At 43.4% G+C, this 15,164-nt stretch overlaps 1 protein-coding gene across 9 annotated transcripts in view; it reads left to right on the plus strand.

The window, feature by feature from the left end:
- LOC148404124 (teneurin-2-like) overlaps positions 1-15,164 on the plus strand; it is a 193,875-nt gene that overhangs the window by 176,404 nt on the left and 2,307 nt on the right. For all 9 annotated transcript variants that reach the window (XM_088369969.1, XM_088369975.1, XM_088370019.1 and 6 more), the window contains 20 exons: positions 1,332-1,451; positions 2,630-2,891; positions 3,164-3,431; positions 4,556-4,699; positions 5,402-5,651; positions 5,776-5,796; positions 5,918-6,147; positions 7,503-7,657; positions 7,967-8,068; positions 8,302-8,475; positions 8,572-9,215; positions 9,469-9,644; positions 11,206-11,441; positions 11,531-11,827; positions 11,920-12,477; positions 12,568-12,837; positions 12,969-13,379; positions 14,256-14,366; positions 14,459-14,726; positions 14,953-15,083. In XM_088369969.1, coding sequence (XP_088226095.1) covers positions 1,332-1,451; positions 2,630-2,891; positions 3,164-3,431; positions 4,556-4,699; positions 5,402-5,651; positions 5,776-5,796; positions 5,918-6,147; positions 7,503-7,657; positions 7,967-8,068; positions 8,302-8,475; positions 8,572-9,215; positions 9,469-9,644; positions 11,206-11,441; positions 11,531-11,827; positions 11,920-12,477; positions 12,568-12,837; positions 12,969-13,379; positions 14,256-14,366; positions 14,459-14,726; positions 14,953-15,083 — 4,828 coding nt within the window. The remainder of the gene's footprint in view (positions 1-1,331; positions 1,452-2,629; positions 2,892-3,163; positions 3,432-4,555; positions 4,700-5,401; positions 5,652-5,775; positions 5,797-5,917; positions 6,148-7,502; positions 7,658-7,966; positions 8,069-8,301; positions 8,476-8,571; positions 9,216-9,468; positions 9,645-11,205; positions 11,442-11,530; positions 11,828-11,919; positions 12,478-12,567; positions 12,838-12,968; positions 13,380-14,255; positions 14,367-14,458; positions 14,727-14,952; positions 15,084-15,164) is intronic.

Here is a 15,164-nt window from a genome sequence, read left to right on the forward strand (position 1 = left end):
CAAAGACATTTTAGTCTCACTCACAGCATCTTCTTTACCAAACTACAAAATACAGCAATTCTTCGGAAGGTAATCATTTCGGAAAAGTGATAGAAATAATTTATACCATGGGTTTTACTTTCTTCATATTCAGCACTAAGTTTTTAAATGCAATGCAGGTAATCTTTTACAGGGGAACTCAGGACAAAAAATCTGCTTTGTGGAATAGAAATTAATCATATGAATCCACCTGTTATGATAAATCCAAGGGGGATGACATTTTATCATGCACCGCCCCCTACTGTCGACTGAAATTGCCATCAAAGTGCCCTTGGGTTCGCATTTTAAATGTCACAGCGCATTTGTTTCTGGGTTTGAACATGTGATGTTCGCTGTGCGATTAATTGGGGTAGGACATATCATTGCGATAGAATTTTTTTTTACATAGCCTTTCAATATATTTTTGTAGCATATTTGACCGTAGTTACCTCTAATGCAATCAAGGCTGCACCGTTTAAGATTCAAATAAACAAACTGTGCCACTTTGGTTGGGACTGTGTTGATTGTATGATTGTATTGCTAAGAGCTGTCAGGGTAAACAAATGACAAGAGCGTAGAAACGTCATTTTGGGGTTTCCAACTCTTGCACTTTCCAGCTCCATATGATTTTCTTCATGAATATTACATAAAAAATAATGGCAAAGAACAAATTACCTTGGTGGATACGCCGTCGAGAAGTATGTCCACTGGGAGTACAGATGTAGCTCTCAATTGGGGCTACAGGGAAAAGTTGACTGGAAGTAACAACACCAGTACCTCCATACTCCCACGAGTATGTGTTGAGAATACCACCAGCCTTTGGGGGGGAATTTACAATGATATAGTGTGGTTTCACGATGAGTCGAAGTTCTAGGTGTATGCTCATAAATTCTTATTTTCCAAGAGACGAAAGCAGAGTAGGTCAGTAGTAGCTTCTGCAGTTTTAAGACGTTAGATGTGTATTCATATATATGTATACAAAAATGTATAAATATGTACATGTAGAAAGAGAAAATACACATTTACACGACAGTCCTTGATGTAAAAGTGATTTAAAAAAAAAAAAAAAAGAGGTGTGTTCTATCTATGCATATTCATCATCATTGTCATCATGGTGTGTTTATGAGATTGACGGGAAGTAATCTAGATTGCAGGGACTGTTGATAGTGGCTAATTAATAAGTGGTCGAAAACCAGTGACATAGATAAAAGGGCAAATTAAATAATTGAAAGCTGGAGCAATTAATCAAATGAAATGATAAATGGTTTGGCTCACCCATTACCCACCCCTCTCTCTCTTTTGTCTTTTTCCAGTTTGGCATCTCTTATCCGGGGTCAGGTGTTGACGACAGATGGAACGCCTCTGGTGGGGGTGAACGTGTCTTTTGTCAACTACCCCCACTATGGATACACGCTGACGCGACAGGATGGAATGTATGTACACTAGACATCCTTGTTGAACACTCGAAACTACCTCATTAAATTTGATACAATTGGATGAGATTAAATTGCATTACATTAGGTTAGATTCTAATTCGCCAGATTGACAGACTATGATTGCAAAACGCACAGAATGCAATCTCATGGGAAAATGCTTATTGATTCAACATGGCAAGAAATAAGTAGAGCGAAGGACAGCATTAGAATTTCATATGAAAATTCATACCTTAATTACGATCTGGTGGCTCAATTTCAGGCCAAATGTAAATTTCCTATTATTGACACCATTGACAAAATTCGAAGAGGTTTAAAATTGGAACTGAAGCTACTCAACATTGCTACAATTGTTCCCATTAAACATTTCATCCTGAGCTGTGCTTATTCAAACGTCCTTCAACAATCGTTTAACTAGATGCTACTTCTTGAATTTGCGTCTGTTTTCATTTGTATTTAATTTGTTAACTTACCCTCGGCAGCTCTTTTCCTTTCCTTTTGCAGAAACGACGTGGTTTCAGGGTCACGTGGGTTCCTACAAGCTGAATTGGATTTGAATCAGGCTGTGGCTGAATCTAATTCAAATTTATTTGTTCTTCAGACTGACCTCCACTTATAAATTAAACAAATTCAGATTTTCTTTTCTTAGGTCTATTAAGCATTGTTCTCCCCCTCGCAGTGCTTTCTTTGCAGCATTCTTCAGTTTGATGAACGTAATGTTGAAACATCCGAACATCAAACGTGTGTTATCATAACAAGTGACATTGGCTTTCAGGGGCAGTTTCATAGGCTTCGGTATAAATGTGTCATAAAGTAATGCTATTCTCTTGCAGTTGTTAGGAGTCACCTGTTCCCAGCCTTTCCAGAAACAAACCTCCTGCGGTTTATCCTTACAATAAGATCCGCTTTCTATCTCCATCTTTACAATGAACTCACAGCAAGAAGAACAGCTGAGAAAATTTGAAAGCGAAATACGTGACATTCTTGGATCTTGCCTTCAGACGGATTTATTTCACTTTTATTCCAGGGTTTGTTTGTTGAATTATTCCTAAAGCAGCAGTGTACTTATTGTATAAGAAGGAGAAGCACTGTCATGTTTTAGTCCATGTAACATTTCATCCTCTGCAGCGCTCCCCATCTGTACCTCATTGCCGTCCTCTCCTTGCAAACCTCTCCAGGTTTGACCTGATAGCTAATGGTGGTGCATCACTGACCCTGCGATTCGAACGTGCCCCCTTCCTGAGCCAGGAACGCACCGTGTGGCTGCCCTGGAGCCAGTTTTATGCTATGGACACTGTGGTGCTTAAGACAGAAGAGAACACAATCCCTGGCTGTGACCTGAGTGGCTTCATCAGGCCTGATCCTCTTGTGATTGCCTCCCCTCTCTCCTCCTTCTTCAGCTCCAAGCCAGGGGAGAAACCCATCATACCGGAGACACAGGTGCAGTACCACTGACCCCTGGCAGCCGGCTAATCCTCCTTCGGGTTCCCCCGCTCCTTTCCCGCTCCTCTTTATGCCTGCCTTATGGCTCTCTTTCTACTTTCGCTTCAAAAGATTCCCTCTTTCCCTCGTTTCCTCCTTCTCTATTTCCTTATATTTTCCCTGCTTCTGTCCCTCAGCCGTCAGTGGAACCGTGACCTTCATTATTCCCCCCTCTCGCTAATCCCTCCCCTAATCCCTTTCTCTTGTCATCTCCTCTCTGTGTCTTCCAGGTGCTGCATGAGCAGATCGAGCTGCCTGGCACAAGTCTAAAGCTGTGCTACCTAAGTTCGAGGACACAGGGCTACCGCTCCCTGCTCAAGGTGACCATGACCCCTGCCGTGGTGTCCATGGGTCTCCTCAAAGTTCACCTTATGGTGGCGGTGGAGGGCCACCTCTTTCAGAAGTGGTTCCATGCCTCGCCTAATTTGGCCTACACTTACATCTGGGATAAGACTGATGCATACGGACAGAGGGTCTACGGGCTTTCCGAGGCTGTGGGTGAGTATAGGGGACGAAAGGAATTTTAGCTGCAATGGGGCCAGGGCTTTTTTTCTTCCAAACCTTGCACGTACTCCGAAGATTAGAAACTTTGCCAGTAATGGCATACGGGGTATGACAGGGTGAGAGAGTTCTAATTAGGGAGCCTGAAAGAGAGATTATACACCAGAAACTCAGCCTCAATCCACTATGCAGTATAGCCACAGTTAAGTGGGCTTTTCTCCTATGTCTATTTTTCATTGAGACTGCATTTGGTTCAACCAGTGAGCCGGAACTTTGGAGAAGGGATATTAGCCATCAGAGTGAGTTAGCAGCACGCGGAGTCCTCGCTGATATTACATTCTGCTGTCACAATCACTTGTCAGCCCAAGAAAGCACAGACACCACCACCGTTGACTATCATCATTAAAGCGCTTCATTTGGGGAAACCCTTTTACTTCTTGACGCATAATTTTCCGGGAATGTCAACTCCTATCAAGCATCTTTGTGGTTGAGTAGATTTTCCTGTGATCAGATATGAGCATACATAGGTATGTTATTGTTGGAAAAGGGAGCCACCCTTGGTATCATTTTAGGCCCCAGCACTTTAAAGTCACAAATTAAAAGGTCTAATTTCTTGAGCCCCTGTCAATTGCTCCCCTTTACTGCACCCCTGCTGTTAGCTGTGAAATGATTAGAGGTTTTGGAAACAACCCTGTGTCCGAGACGCAAATGGGAGTTAGCGTGTGGCCACATTTTTCCATCCAATATTGTATTTCCTCATATACAGTGGTGTCTGTCTTAAATAAATACAGCATCTCAACTCAGCCTAACCTACTTCTATTTTACCCTTTCCTGAGTCAGATACCTATCCTCGATTGTGAATCCGAGCAGAATTTTTTTTTTTTAACACAATCAATATGGCCTGTAATTTTAAAGGTCCTCCAGGCAATCAATCCAATTAACACAATTTCCGATTGATTTAGCAGCATTTGAGAGTGTTAATAAAGTGTTATTGCAGAGTTAGGTACAGGTGCTAACTAGCTTTGGTGGGGTGAGGTTTTGCTGTATTTTTTTTTGTATTGATCCAGCACTTTTCTTTGTCTCACCTATTTCTTCTGTTTCCTTAACTTTCAAATACACAGTGTCTGTGGGCTACGAGTACGAGTCATGTGCAAGTCTCATTTTATGGGAGAAAAGGACTGCCATGTTGCAAGGTTATGAACTGGATTCCACTAATCTCGGTGGCTGGTCACTGGACAAGCACCATATACTCAACACACGAAGCAGTAAGTATTGCAAGCATACTCAGTGAAGACTTTATCTTTAGATTCAGTTGACTTTTTATGAGACCTTTCGAGTTACTCCAAATGTGTGTCAGTCTCACCTTAACAGCTTGAAATATGTGAATTGCAGGTGATAGTTTCTCCTCGACAGTTACAATTTTTTTCTGCTTGGTTTCGTATCCACTCATGTTATACGACATCAAAGTGTGCCAAGTCATTTCATTTCAATTAAATATGCAACGTGTATCCTTTTAAATGTTAGCTACATAGCGAGTCATATCATCGGTGCAATAGTGCGTAATGAAACCTCTGCACTCGGCATAAAAACGGATGCATCTTCATTGTGCCGGGAAAAGTCAAGTTTTCTGAGTTGGAGATTGTGTCGCACCTCGTGGGGCGTACTGACAGATAGTCACGTGGAAAATTGGTTACAAAAAGCAGTCTAGATTTTAGACTCGCAAAACGCAGCTCTACAGTGGTGGCCGCGGAGATTTTAGTGGATTTGATCAAGGCGCAGGTAGACAAGATTCTGCGGTGTGTGTGGTGGAAATCTCCCAATTTGCTCATAAATAGCATGGAGCAATCAATATAGACCAAAAAAAAATCATTGAACAATTTATTATATCTATAATCTTAAAAATATTTGAATAGCACTCACTGATGTGTGAAGCCACCACTTATGACCTTTATTATCTGCATGTGCAGGCATTGTCCATAAGGGAAGCGGAGAAAACATCTTTGTGACGGAGCAGCCTCCTGTTATCAGCAGCGTTATGGGCAACGGTCGCAGACGAAGCATCTCCTGCCCCAGTTGTAACGGCCTTGCGGATGGCAACAAGCTGCTCGCACCGGTTGCCTTGGCAATGGGCATCGATGGCAGTCTCTACGTGGGGGACCTCAACTTTGTACGCAGGGTTTTTCCATCAATGAACACTACTGGCATCCTAGAATTAAGGTAAAAACAGTACAACTAAAGTAAATGTTTGTGTGTCAAGAACAAAATGTTAAGGGATTATCATTTAAATGCGTGCAGACCTTTTTGAATAATAATTGCTTTATTTTGTGTTTCTTCTTTGCAGGAACAAAGATTTTAGACACAGGTAGGGCGGTTTTATCCAACACCTCTGCAATACTAGAGAAAATACTTGAAGCTGTGATTTATAATACAAAATGAAACCTATTAAAGCCTAACATGATGACTGTATTTTTCCATCCCCACAGTAATAACCCAACCAATAAGTACTTCCTGGCAGTTGATCCGTTATCTGGGGCATTGTTCATCTCAGACACCAACTCCCGAAGAATTTACCGAGTTCGCTCATTAACAGGCGGTCGCCTGCTGTCTGACAATGCTGAGGTTGTGGCTGGGACGGGAGAGCAGTGTCTGCCCTTTGATGAACGCTGCGGCGATGGCGGCAAAGCCACTGAAGCTACACTTATGAGCCCAAAAGGTGAGCGGCTCAGCAGAAGTGCAATGAGCCCATGTGGAGCTGGCAAACGGTATATTTAGTCATGATTACAGAGCCGCCATTACATTCATTTATTCTGATTGATCTCATTCTTCAGAATTGTATGTAATCAGATGATGAATGAGGATAACTGGGGGTAATGGTTTTCATTATTTTCACTTTAGCAAAGGCGCTTATTCATGCAAGCCATTGTGTCGATCATTTCGGTGCACAATGCATGAAGATTGCTGTACTGCAATTTTCCATTACCTCTGCTATAGAAGTTCCTTTTCCATTTCATTTTGATATAACTTTTGTTTTCATAAGGATTGGTATTTTTCATAGAATGAAGTTCTCCATTCAACATGATCATACCCATAAGTGTGATTAAGTCGAAATAATATAGTGAATTGTATTGCAGTAAAAAAGTAAAATCCTTTTTCATATTCATTTAGCTACTAATTTCAACAGGGAACTAATGTTTACGCCTTGGGGGATGTGTGTGCTCACGATGCTCTTGTTTTTTTTTTTGTATTTTTCTTCGACATACAATTTGTCCTTAACTTAGCAGGGTGACGACAAAAGCAGGACATAAATCAGGTTAATGAAAAACTTAATACTGTAATGGAATCATTTCAGCGGATTATTGGATCTTTGAACAGTGACACCAAACTGTCAAGGGTGTCACATCGTCACAGTTCCCGACAGTGACACTAATGCTGCCATGTAGCATATACCGTAATGGGTTCACAGGTGTGCCTATAGGTGATACAGCTGATTGGAGAGCGAAAAAGAGAGAATGCGTCACTCTTATCTGTCACCTGTACATACTCTCTCTGCTTACAATATTGGCTCTATCTTTCCCTGGCTGTGTTTCTCATTTACTGTGTGCCCTTTGTTGTGCCCCCATCTGTTCTTACAGAAGATATTTTGGAGCATGCTCGCCTGTTGGACTAGTAAGGCTGACACAGCACCACTTAGGGGAAAAAAAAAACAGAGCAAATGGAGAAAAAAGTCAAGGCCGGGAATCGGGGTGAAAAGCGGGTGGTGGGAAAACAGTCGGTGCCTTAAAAAAAAGCTACTTGCAATTTAGAATTTTCCTTTGGGAACAGCATTAGCTCACTTCCTCAGTTGATGACTCATCCCAAAACTAACACTTATCAAAAAGTTCAGCAGCCACTCCATCACTGAATCACTTTGGTCCTTATCCAATGAGAGATTGTGCGAATCAGCAGTCCGAGCTGCTATCCGTTTTCTGCAGGTAGAAAGACTGAGCTTTAATTGACTTAAGATGTCTCCCGCTGTCATGAATTATGAGTTATGAGTCCTCATTCACAGCCCTCCCCTGGCGTTTGCAGGTATTGCCGTAGATAAAAATGGCCTCATGTACTTTGTGGACGCCACTATGATCCGGAAGGTGGACCAAAACGGTATCATCTCCACTTTACTGGGAGCCAACGATTTGACTGCCGTGCGACCACTGAGCTGTGACACCAGCATGGACGTGAGCCAGGTAAGAGAATCACTCAGAAGTGGGGAAGATGCGAGAGGTGATGGCATGATGGATGATGATCTAACTGCTTTGTGAGTGCTGAGCTATGACAATTGTGTGGACCGCAGCCAGCCAGCCAACCGGTAAGGGACGTTCTGATTTAGGGACCTTTAAAGAGTCCACGGATAAATGACTGGATGATAGGAGAGTGAGGACTGCACTTACTTAAAAAATAATGGCACAACTTGGCATCTTTTCAAATTGTCACCATTAGCATAGTATTTTGTATTGTAGATTATCTGACGTTAAACTTGTGTATCTGCATGCTAGGTACGCCTGGAGTGGCCCACAGACTTAGCAGTGAACCCTATGGACAACTCTCTCTATGTCCTGGAGAACAACGTCATTCTGCGCATTACCGAGAACCATCAGGTTTGTACAACAATCTCTCCAAAACCAAGAAATAGTCGACTGCAGCCGAACCTATACATAAGGTCAAACACGATGCTGTTTGAAACGCTGCTTGGCTTACTATTTGTTCCGTTTTTCCCGAAGGAAATAATGAAAATAGTATGTTGTAGGACTAATTAATTTGATGTATTTCTGGAGTTAATCCAGGTTGTAAGGTTCAGGTTGTAAACATGTTTTCATTGTTGTCCTGACAGGTGAGCATCATAGCAGGTCGGCCTATGCATTGCCAGGTGCCGGGGATTGACTACAGCCTCAGCAAACTGGCAATCCACACTGCCCTTGAGAGTGCCACAGCCATTGCCCTGTCTCACACTGGCATTCTCTACATCGCCGAGACCGATGAGAAAAAGATTAACCGGGTTCGACAGGTATGTCCTGTCTGTCTTGTGTATTCTTTATATTCCTCAAGGTGGCAATTGTTGTTTCCTTTGTGGTGACACTATGTTTCCTTCAATGTCTTTTAGGTTAGCACTAACGGAGAAATCTCCCTTCTGGCTGGAGCTGCCTCTGACTGTGACTGCAAGAATGATGTCAACTGCAACTGCTTCTACGGCGACGATGGCTATGCCCCAGATGCTGGCTTGAACTCTCCTACTTCCCTGGCAGTGTCCCCTGACGGGACGCTCTTCATAGCAGACCTCAACAACATACGAATCAGAGCAGTTCGAGCCAATCGGCCCGGACCTGCCATCTCGAGCCCAGCTTTTGGGGGATCTGGCGGGGCGCGGTACGAGGTGGCATCACCCAGGGAACAGGAGCTGTATGTATTTAATAGGGAGGGGCTGCACATCCAAACCATTAGTCTTGTGACGGGAGAGCCGCTCTATAACTTCACCTACGGTGCTGACGGAGAACTGGCAAGTCTGGTTGACAATTGCAACAATACAGTCAAAGTAAGGAGGGAAGGCCTAGGCCAGGGAGGAGGAGCCGGCCTGCTCCGGCTGGTGCTCCTGCCTGAGAATCAAGTGGTGACTCTCGGACTGGACCCTAGCGGAGGACTACGCAGTGTGTCAGCCGTGGGCCAAGAGGTGGCTCTCATGGGCTACAGCGGCAGCACAGGCCTGCTCGCCACCAAAGCTGATGAGACTGGATGGACCACCTTTTACCAGTGAGTTGACTTGTGTGTATTTTTGTATCACCTCTCTCTTGTAATCCAAGAGAACCACATGCACTTCCAACACTGCTTATGCAGTACTATACTGCGCCCTAGTGGCTGGTTTTAAATTACAGTCAAGCTTAAAAGGCCTGTCAAAGCTACTGCTCACTGAGCTTCTGAATCTAACCACTTTTAAATACTGAATGTTTGAGGCCAAGTCTGTTTCGACACATGTATTGATCCCGTGAAATGTCTCCTCTTTCAGGTACGACAGCGAGGGTCGCCTGACCAATGTGACGTACCCCACAGGCATGGTTACGAGTCTCCACCGTGAAATTGAACGCTCTATCACCATTGATATTGAGAGCTCCAGCAGAGATGATGACGTCACTGTCATCACCAACCTTTCCTCTGTGGAAGCCTCGTACACTGTGGTTCAAGGTAATGCAAATAAAGCAAGTGAACAGTAAATGTGGGCTCGTGGCTCTGAATTGGAGAGAACATATTGAATTACCTTTTTTATTATTATGCTATGTATTTGAATATGGTCACAGTGTCACAGTCATTAATAGTGAATCCCATTCATCTTTCAAACATAGCATAAAGATAAAAATAAAGTTCTCGGCTCGATCCCATTTTCCCTTGGTTTACTGTATTTGGTATGGTCAAAGCTGAAGAACAAGGAAAGGAATTGTCACTTGACCCTCTGAGCAATGTGAGTATCATGACAGAAAACAACGTGCTATAAGGCTCCAAGGCCTTGAGCAGAATACGATTGAGATGTATTTGGTGATCCTCCACCTGTGTTGTGGTGAGAGAGATGTTCAGAGAGCTGCAAGTAATTTATGGTTTCCACCACCCTGTGTGGGTTTTCAGTGCAGCTCTCTGGTGACATACTCACTTAACCATCTCCCGTTCTTCTGCTCTTTCTCGTTCTCTTCATTAACTCCTGCGCAGCAAATTCTCCTCAGCCCTCAAGGTCTCATTTCTCTCCCTTTCACCCCTCCTCCGTCTCCATTGCTTCTGTTTTATTACGAGCTTGTTCAGGCAGACGGTGCAGAAAAGATTTATCTAAGGGCTGTTGCTGCCAAGTCAGTGGGAAAAAAACATTCACTTGTCAGTTTGAGGCATTGTTAAAATGCGCCTGGAGCTTTATTACAAATTGGTCTTATGGATTACTGTCATTTATGGTGGAGTTTCAAAGGGAAGCACCAGCTGATCCCTCTCACCTTTTATAAATGAAAAAGAACACGCTTCCCCTTTCCTATCCGCCAGATAGTACTGAGCCCAAAACAATTTTATCTCCCTTTCAGTCACTTCACTGTGATTAAGATGTGTGTTCTCAGTCCTGGGAGAGAGAATTTAAGCTCAACATTAGACGTGGTCTTATCTGATTCCATTCTTGTGTTTGCCAGTGATTCATTACATAGTGGTGATAAGGACTATCGAGGGCTGCAGAAAGATGTCAGATTTTATTCCAAATACGATTGTTAGAATAGGATCCAGTTAGGTTAGTGATAAATGATTTATGTAGCAGGTCCAATTTCATAATACAAATGAACATGTAGTATGTGGTTGTGTATGAAGTCTTTGAACACATTTAAAACCATACTACATATCATATCATGGCTGTACGTTAACTGATCATTAAGAATTCAGCCACTCGTGGAATTGATTGCTGTTGAATATTCCTGACAGAGGTTAAAACAAAGAATAATGCTAATGCAGAAAATTAACTGTTGAAGATAGATGAATTTAAAAAAAAGACAGGCACAGGGCCATAACCACAAATAATAGAATACTTACAATGTTAGTTCTATCACGGTTGTGTCTGCTATTGCAAATTATGGCATTGTGAAAACAATTTAAGTTGAATGCTTGCACAATTTTGTTTACCTGAAAGAGAGTTCTAAATATCACTTGCCGTGCCATCTTCATTGGACTCACTGTATTATTGTCTTGCAATCATTCATGACATGGACCTTTCCCCCCCCCTTTAAAGACCAAGTAAGAAACAACTACCAGATGTGCAACAATGGGACCCTGAGAGTGATGTACGCCAATGGAATGGGCATAAGTTTTCATACAGAGCCCCACATCCTGGCAGGCTATGTCAGCCCAACCATCGGTCGTAGGAATATCACACTTCCCACAGACAATGGCCTCAACTCCATTGAATGGCGTCTGCGTAAGGAGCAGACCAAAGGGAAAATTACAGTGTTTGGCAGGAAGCTAAGAGTGAGTTTAAACCACGCATTAAACAGTACAAATACATATTTTCAAGTCATGGATCTAAGCACTCTTTGTAAATGTGTACTTTTCTCCAGGCACACGGTCGCAACCTCCTCTCCATTGACTTTGACCGTAACACACGCACGGAGAAGATTTACGATGATCATCGCAAGTTTACACTACGCATCATGTACGACGCTCAGGGCCGGCCAGCAATGTGGTTGCCTAGCAGCAGCCTGGCAGTGGTCAATGTGTCCTATTCACCCACCGGTCAGCTTGTTGGCTTGCAGAGAGGGAGCATGAGCGAGAGAACTGAGTTTGATCCCCATGGCCGCATCCTGTCCCGCTCTTTTGTGGACGGGAAGGTTTGGAGTTACAGTTACCTCGACAAAGTAAGTACAGTTATTACATTTATTACATTATGCGGCAAAAAGTAGCAACCCTGAACTTCACTCAAACTGCTTCTTGAATTCCTTTTGTCCAGTCCATGGTGCTGTTGCTGCAGAGCCAAAAGCAGTACATCTTTGAGTTTGATACCTCAAATCGGGTCACGGCTGTCACCATGCCAAGCGTCGCCCGCCACACCATGTTCACACACGTCTCCATTGGATACATCCGCAACACTTACAACCCGCCAGAGAGCAACGCCTCCATCATCCATGACTTCAGTGAAGACGGCAGGCCTCAGGCCACACATTACCTGGGCACCGGCCGCCGTGTCCTCTACAAGTACGGCAAGCTGGCCAAGTTGTCCGAGATTGTGTACGACAGCACCGCTGTGACCTTTGGCTACGATGAGACGGCCGGCGTGCTGAAGATGGTCAATCTGCAAAGCGGCGGCTTCTCTTGTACCATCCGCTATCGGAAGATGGGCCCACTCATCGACAAGCAAATTTATCGCTTCAGTGAGGAGGGGATGGTCAACGCAAGGTTTGACTACACCTACCACGACAACAGCTTCCGAATTGCAAGCATGAAACCAGTCATCAGTGAAACGCCTCTACCTGTGGACCTCTACAGATATGATGAAATCTCTGGCAAGGTGCACCATCTTTGGGCTAAAATATGGAAATTATTCGGTCGTACCCGTTTGCTCCTTGGATGACAAGTAAATTCTTTCTTTCTGTCCTAGGTGGAGCACTTTGGAAAGTTTGGGGTCATTTACTACGACATCAATCAGATTATCACCACAGCTGTTATGACGCTGAGTAAGCATTTTGACACCCACGGACGCATCAAGGAGGTCCAATATGAGATCTTCCGTTCCCTTATGTACTGGATGACAGTGCAGTACGATAGCATGGGACGAGTGGTGAAGAGAGAGCTGAAAATCGGGCCCTACGCCAACACCACTCAGTATCGCTATGATTATGATGGAGACGGACAGCTCACTGGGGTCAAGGTGAATCATCCAAGAGTTCATATTGTGCAGACTTATGATCTTGTGTTATCAGACACTGGACTGGCGATGCCCTGTTTTATGTGCAACTGCCACTGACGTTCGACTCTGGCCTTTCTGTTTTTGTTATTCAGGTGAATGACTGGTCAACATGGCGTTACAGCTATGACTTGAACGGCAACCTTCATCTGCTGAACCCTGGGAACAGCGCTCGCATCATGCCGCTGCGCTATGACCTCCGTGATCGCATCACGCGGCTGGGAGATGTCCAGTACCGCTTGGATGAGGATGGCTACCTCAGCCAACGTGGTTTTGACATGTTTGACTACAATTCAAAGGGTCAGCTGCTGAGGGCTTACAATCGGGGCCCGGGTGGCTGGAGCGTTGTTTATCACTACGATGGATTGGGCCGCAGGGTCTCGACAAGGAACAGCCTTGGACAGCACCTTCAATTTTTCTACGCTGACCTCAACCACCCTGCTCGGGTGACACACATTTTTAACCACTCAAGCTCAGAAATCTCCTCACTCTACTATGATCTTCAGGTAACTGTGCTTGTGTACAAACATTATCTCTCAGAAACATAGCAACGGTTATTTAACTTTTACCAATGCTGCAGTATATCACAATGTATGGACACACAAATGCATGTTTATCAAAGTTCACATGAACTCTAACGGTGTTGCAAGTCATCTTTAGTTACGCATGCTCACAATGGATCATAGCCACAAGAAATGGGATGAAACCCCTGTCAGCTCAATGCCTATTTGCATTTTCAGTGAAGATATTTTTTTTAAAAAGTCTTTAATAGGGAGAAAAAGGATGATGAAAACATTAAATGCCTGGATGAGTCAAAATTGTTGACCTTGTGATGGGTGCATCAGGGATAGCATAGAATGGATTAAGCGATGCAGTCATCGTGACTAGTGCCTACAGTTGAAGTTTATGGGGCCTATGTTATGATCTGCATTTGCTTCAATCTGTCCACTCAAGGTTCAGCAATTTAAAGAACCCAAAAGATGAAGTCAATTGACAATATGTTAATGAATATATTTTGAATGATTCATGGAGCATGGGATATCTAAACACATGCACATTGACCACCAGGGAGTCCAAATTTCAATGCATCAATGGATGAAAATTTGGCCGCATCTTAAAGTTTCATTATAATTTGTATCAGACATGATACAAAAGTGCTATGGCCCTTAGTTATGTCCCCAGCAACCTTTTTTCACTGTTCAAATAATGCTTCTGTTTTGAGCCCTGAAAGCTGTTCTTGTCACATGCTAGAATGACTAATCTTGATAAATAATCAGAAGGCGAGGCCTTTGTGTTGGGAAAGGCTAATGCTGAACATTGGAGCGACACGGTTAAAGCGATTTGAAAACATTTTTGCTTCAAATGTCATCTCTTTTGTTCAGGGCCATGTATTTGCCATGGAAGTAAGCAGTGGAGAGGAATACTACATCGCATCTGACAACACTGGCACACCGTTGGCTGTATTTAGCAGCAATGGACAGATGATCAAACAGGTAATGGAAATGCAAAATTTTGATCAGTACAATTTTTTAATGTCATTTCCAAGTGTCCTCATACCAAACACGCCGCTGCTCCATTCACTCAGGTGCAATACACAGCATACGGGGAGGTTTACCTGGACTCCAACCCAGAGTTCCAGCTAGTGGTCGGATTTCATGGTGGTCTGTATGATGCCCTGACCAAGCTGGTCCACTTCACTCAGCGTGACTATGATGTCTTGGCCGGGCGCTGGACTTCGCCTGACTACAGCATCTGGCCCAAGATTGGGAAAGATCCCGCTCCATTTAATCTGTACATGTTCAAAAACAACAACCCCCTCAGTGACATGTTAGATGTGAAAAATTATGTCACAGGTAAGAAAAAAACAGAGCACAGTATACTTTATACACGTGTCACAGTTTCTTTTTTTTTTTAAGTACTGGTACAGGTACTAAAAAACTTGTTTTTGCAACATGATGTTTTTGCATACCAATTTCTTTGAACATTTTCTTTTCAAATAAGTCACATGATGGGCTGGCTACCTTGTGTAAATTTGCCATTCAAAAATGGAATTTGCATTTTATCTGATGCTGTACGTAGATGTGAAGAGCTGGCTGGTGATGTTTGGCTTCCAACTTAGTAACATAATCCCAGGGTTCCCTCGACACTCGCTTTACTTTGTGGAGCCACCGTACGAGCTGCAGGCTACGCAGCACTGTGAGAATGGACAGGTAATTATTGAGAAACCTGGGCTATGACAGTGATTGAGTTTTTCATCAAATGAAAAGCTCACAATCTTCTTGTTGTTTGTA

Source organism: Syngnathus floridae, chromosome 1, assembly GCF_059516105.1.
Source record: "Syngnathus floridae isolate MCC-2025c chromosome 1, RoL_Sflo_1.0, whole genome shotgun sequence".
NCBI classification, from domain to species: domain Eukaryota; kingdom Metazoa; phylum Chordata; class Actinopteri; order Syngnathiformes; family Syngnathidae; genus Syngnathus; species Syngnathus floridae.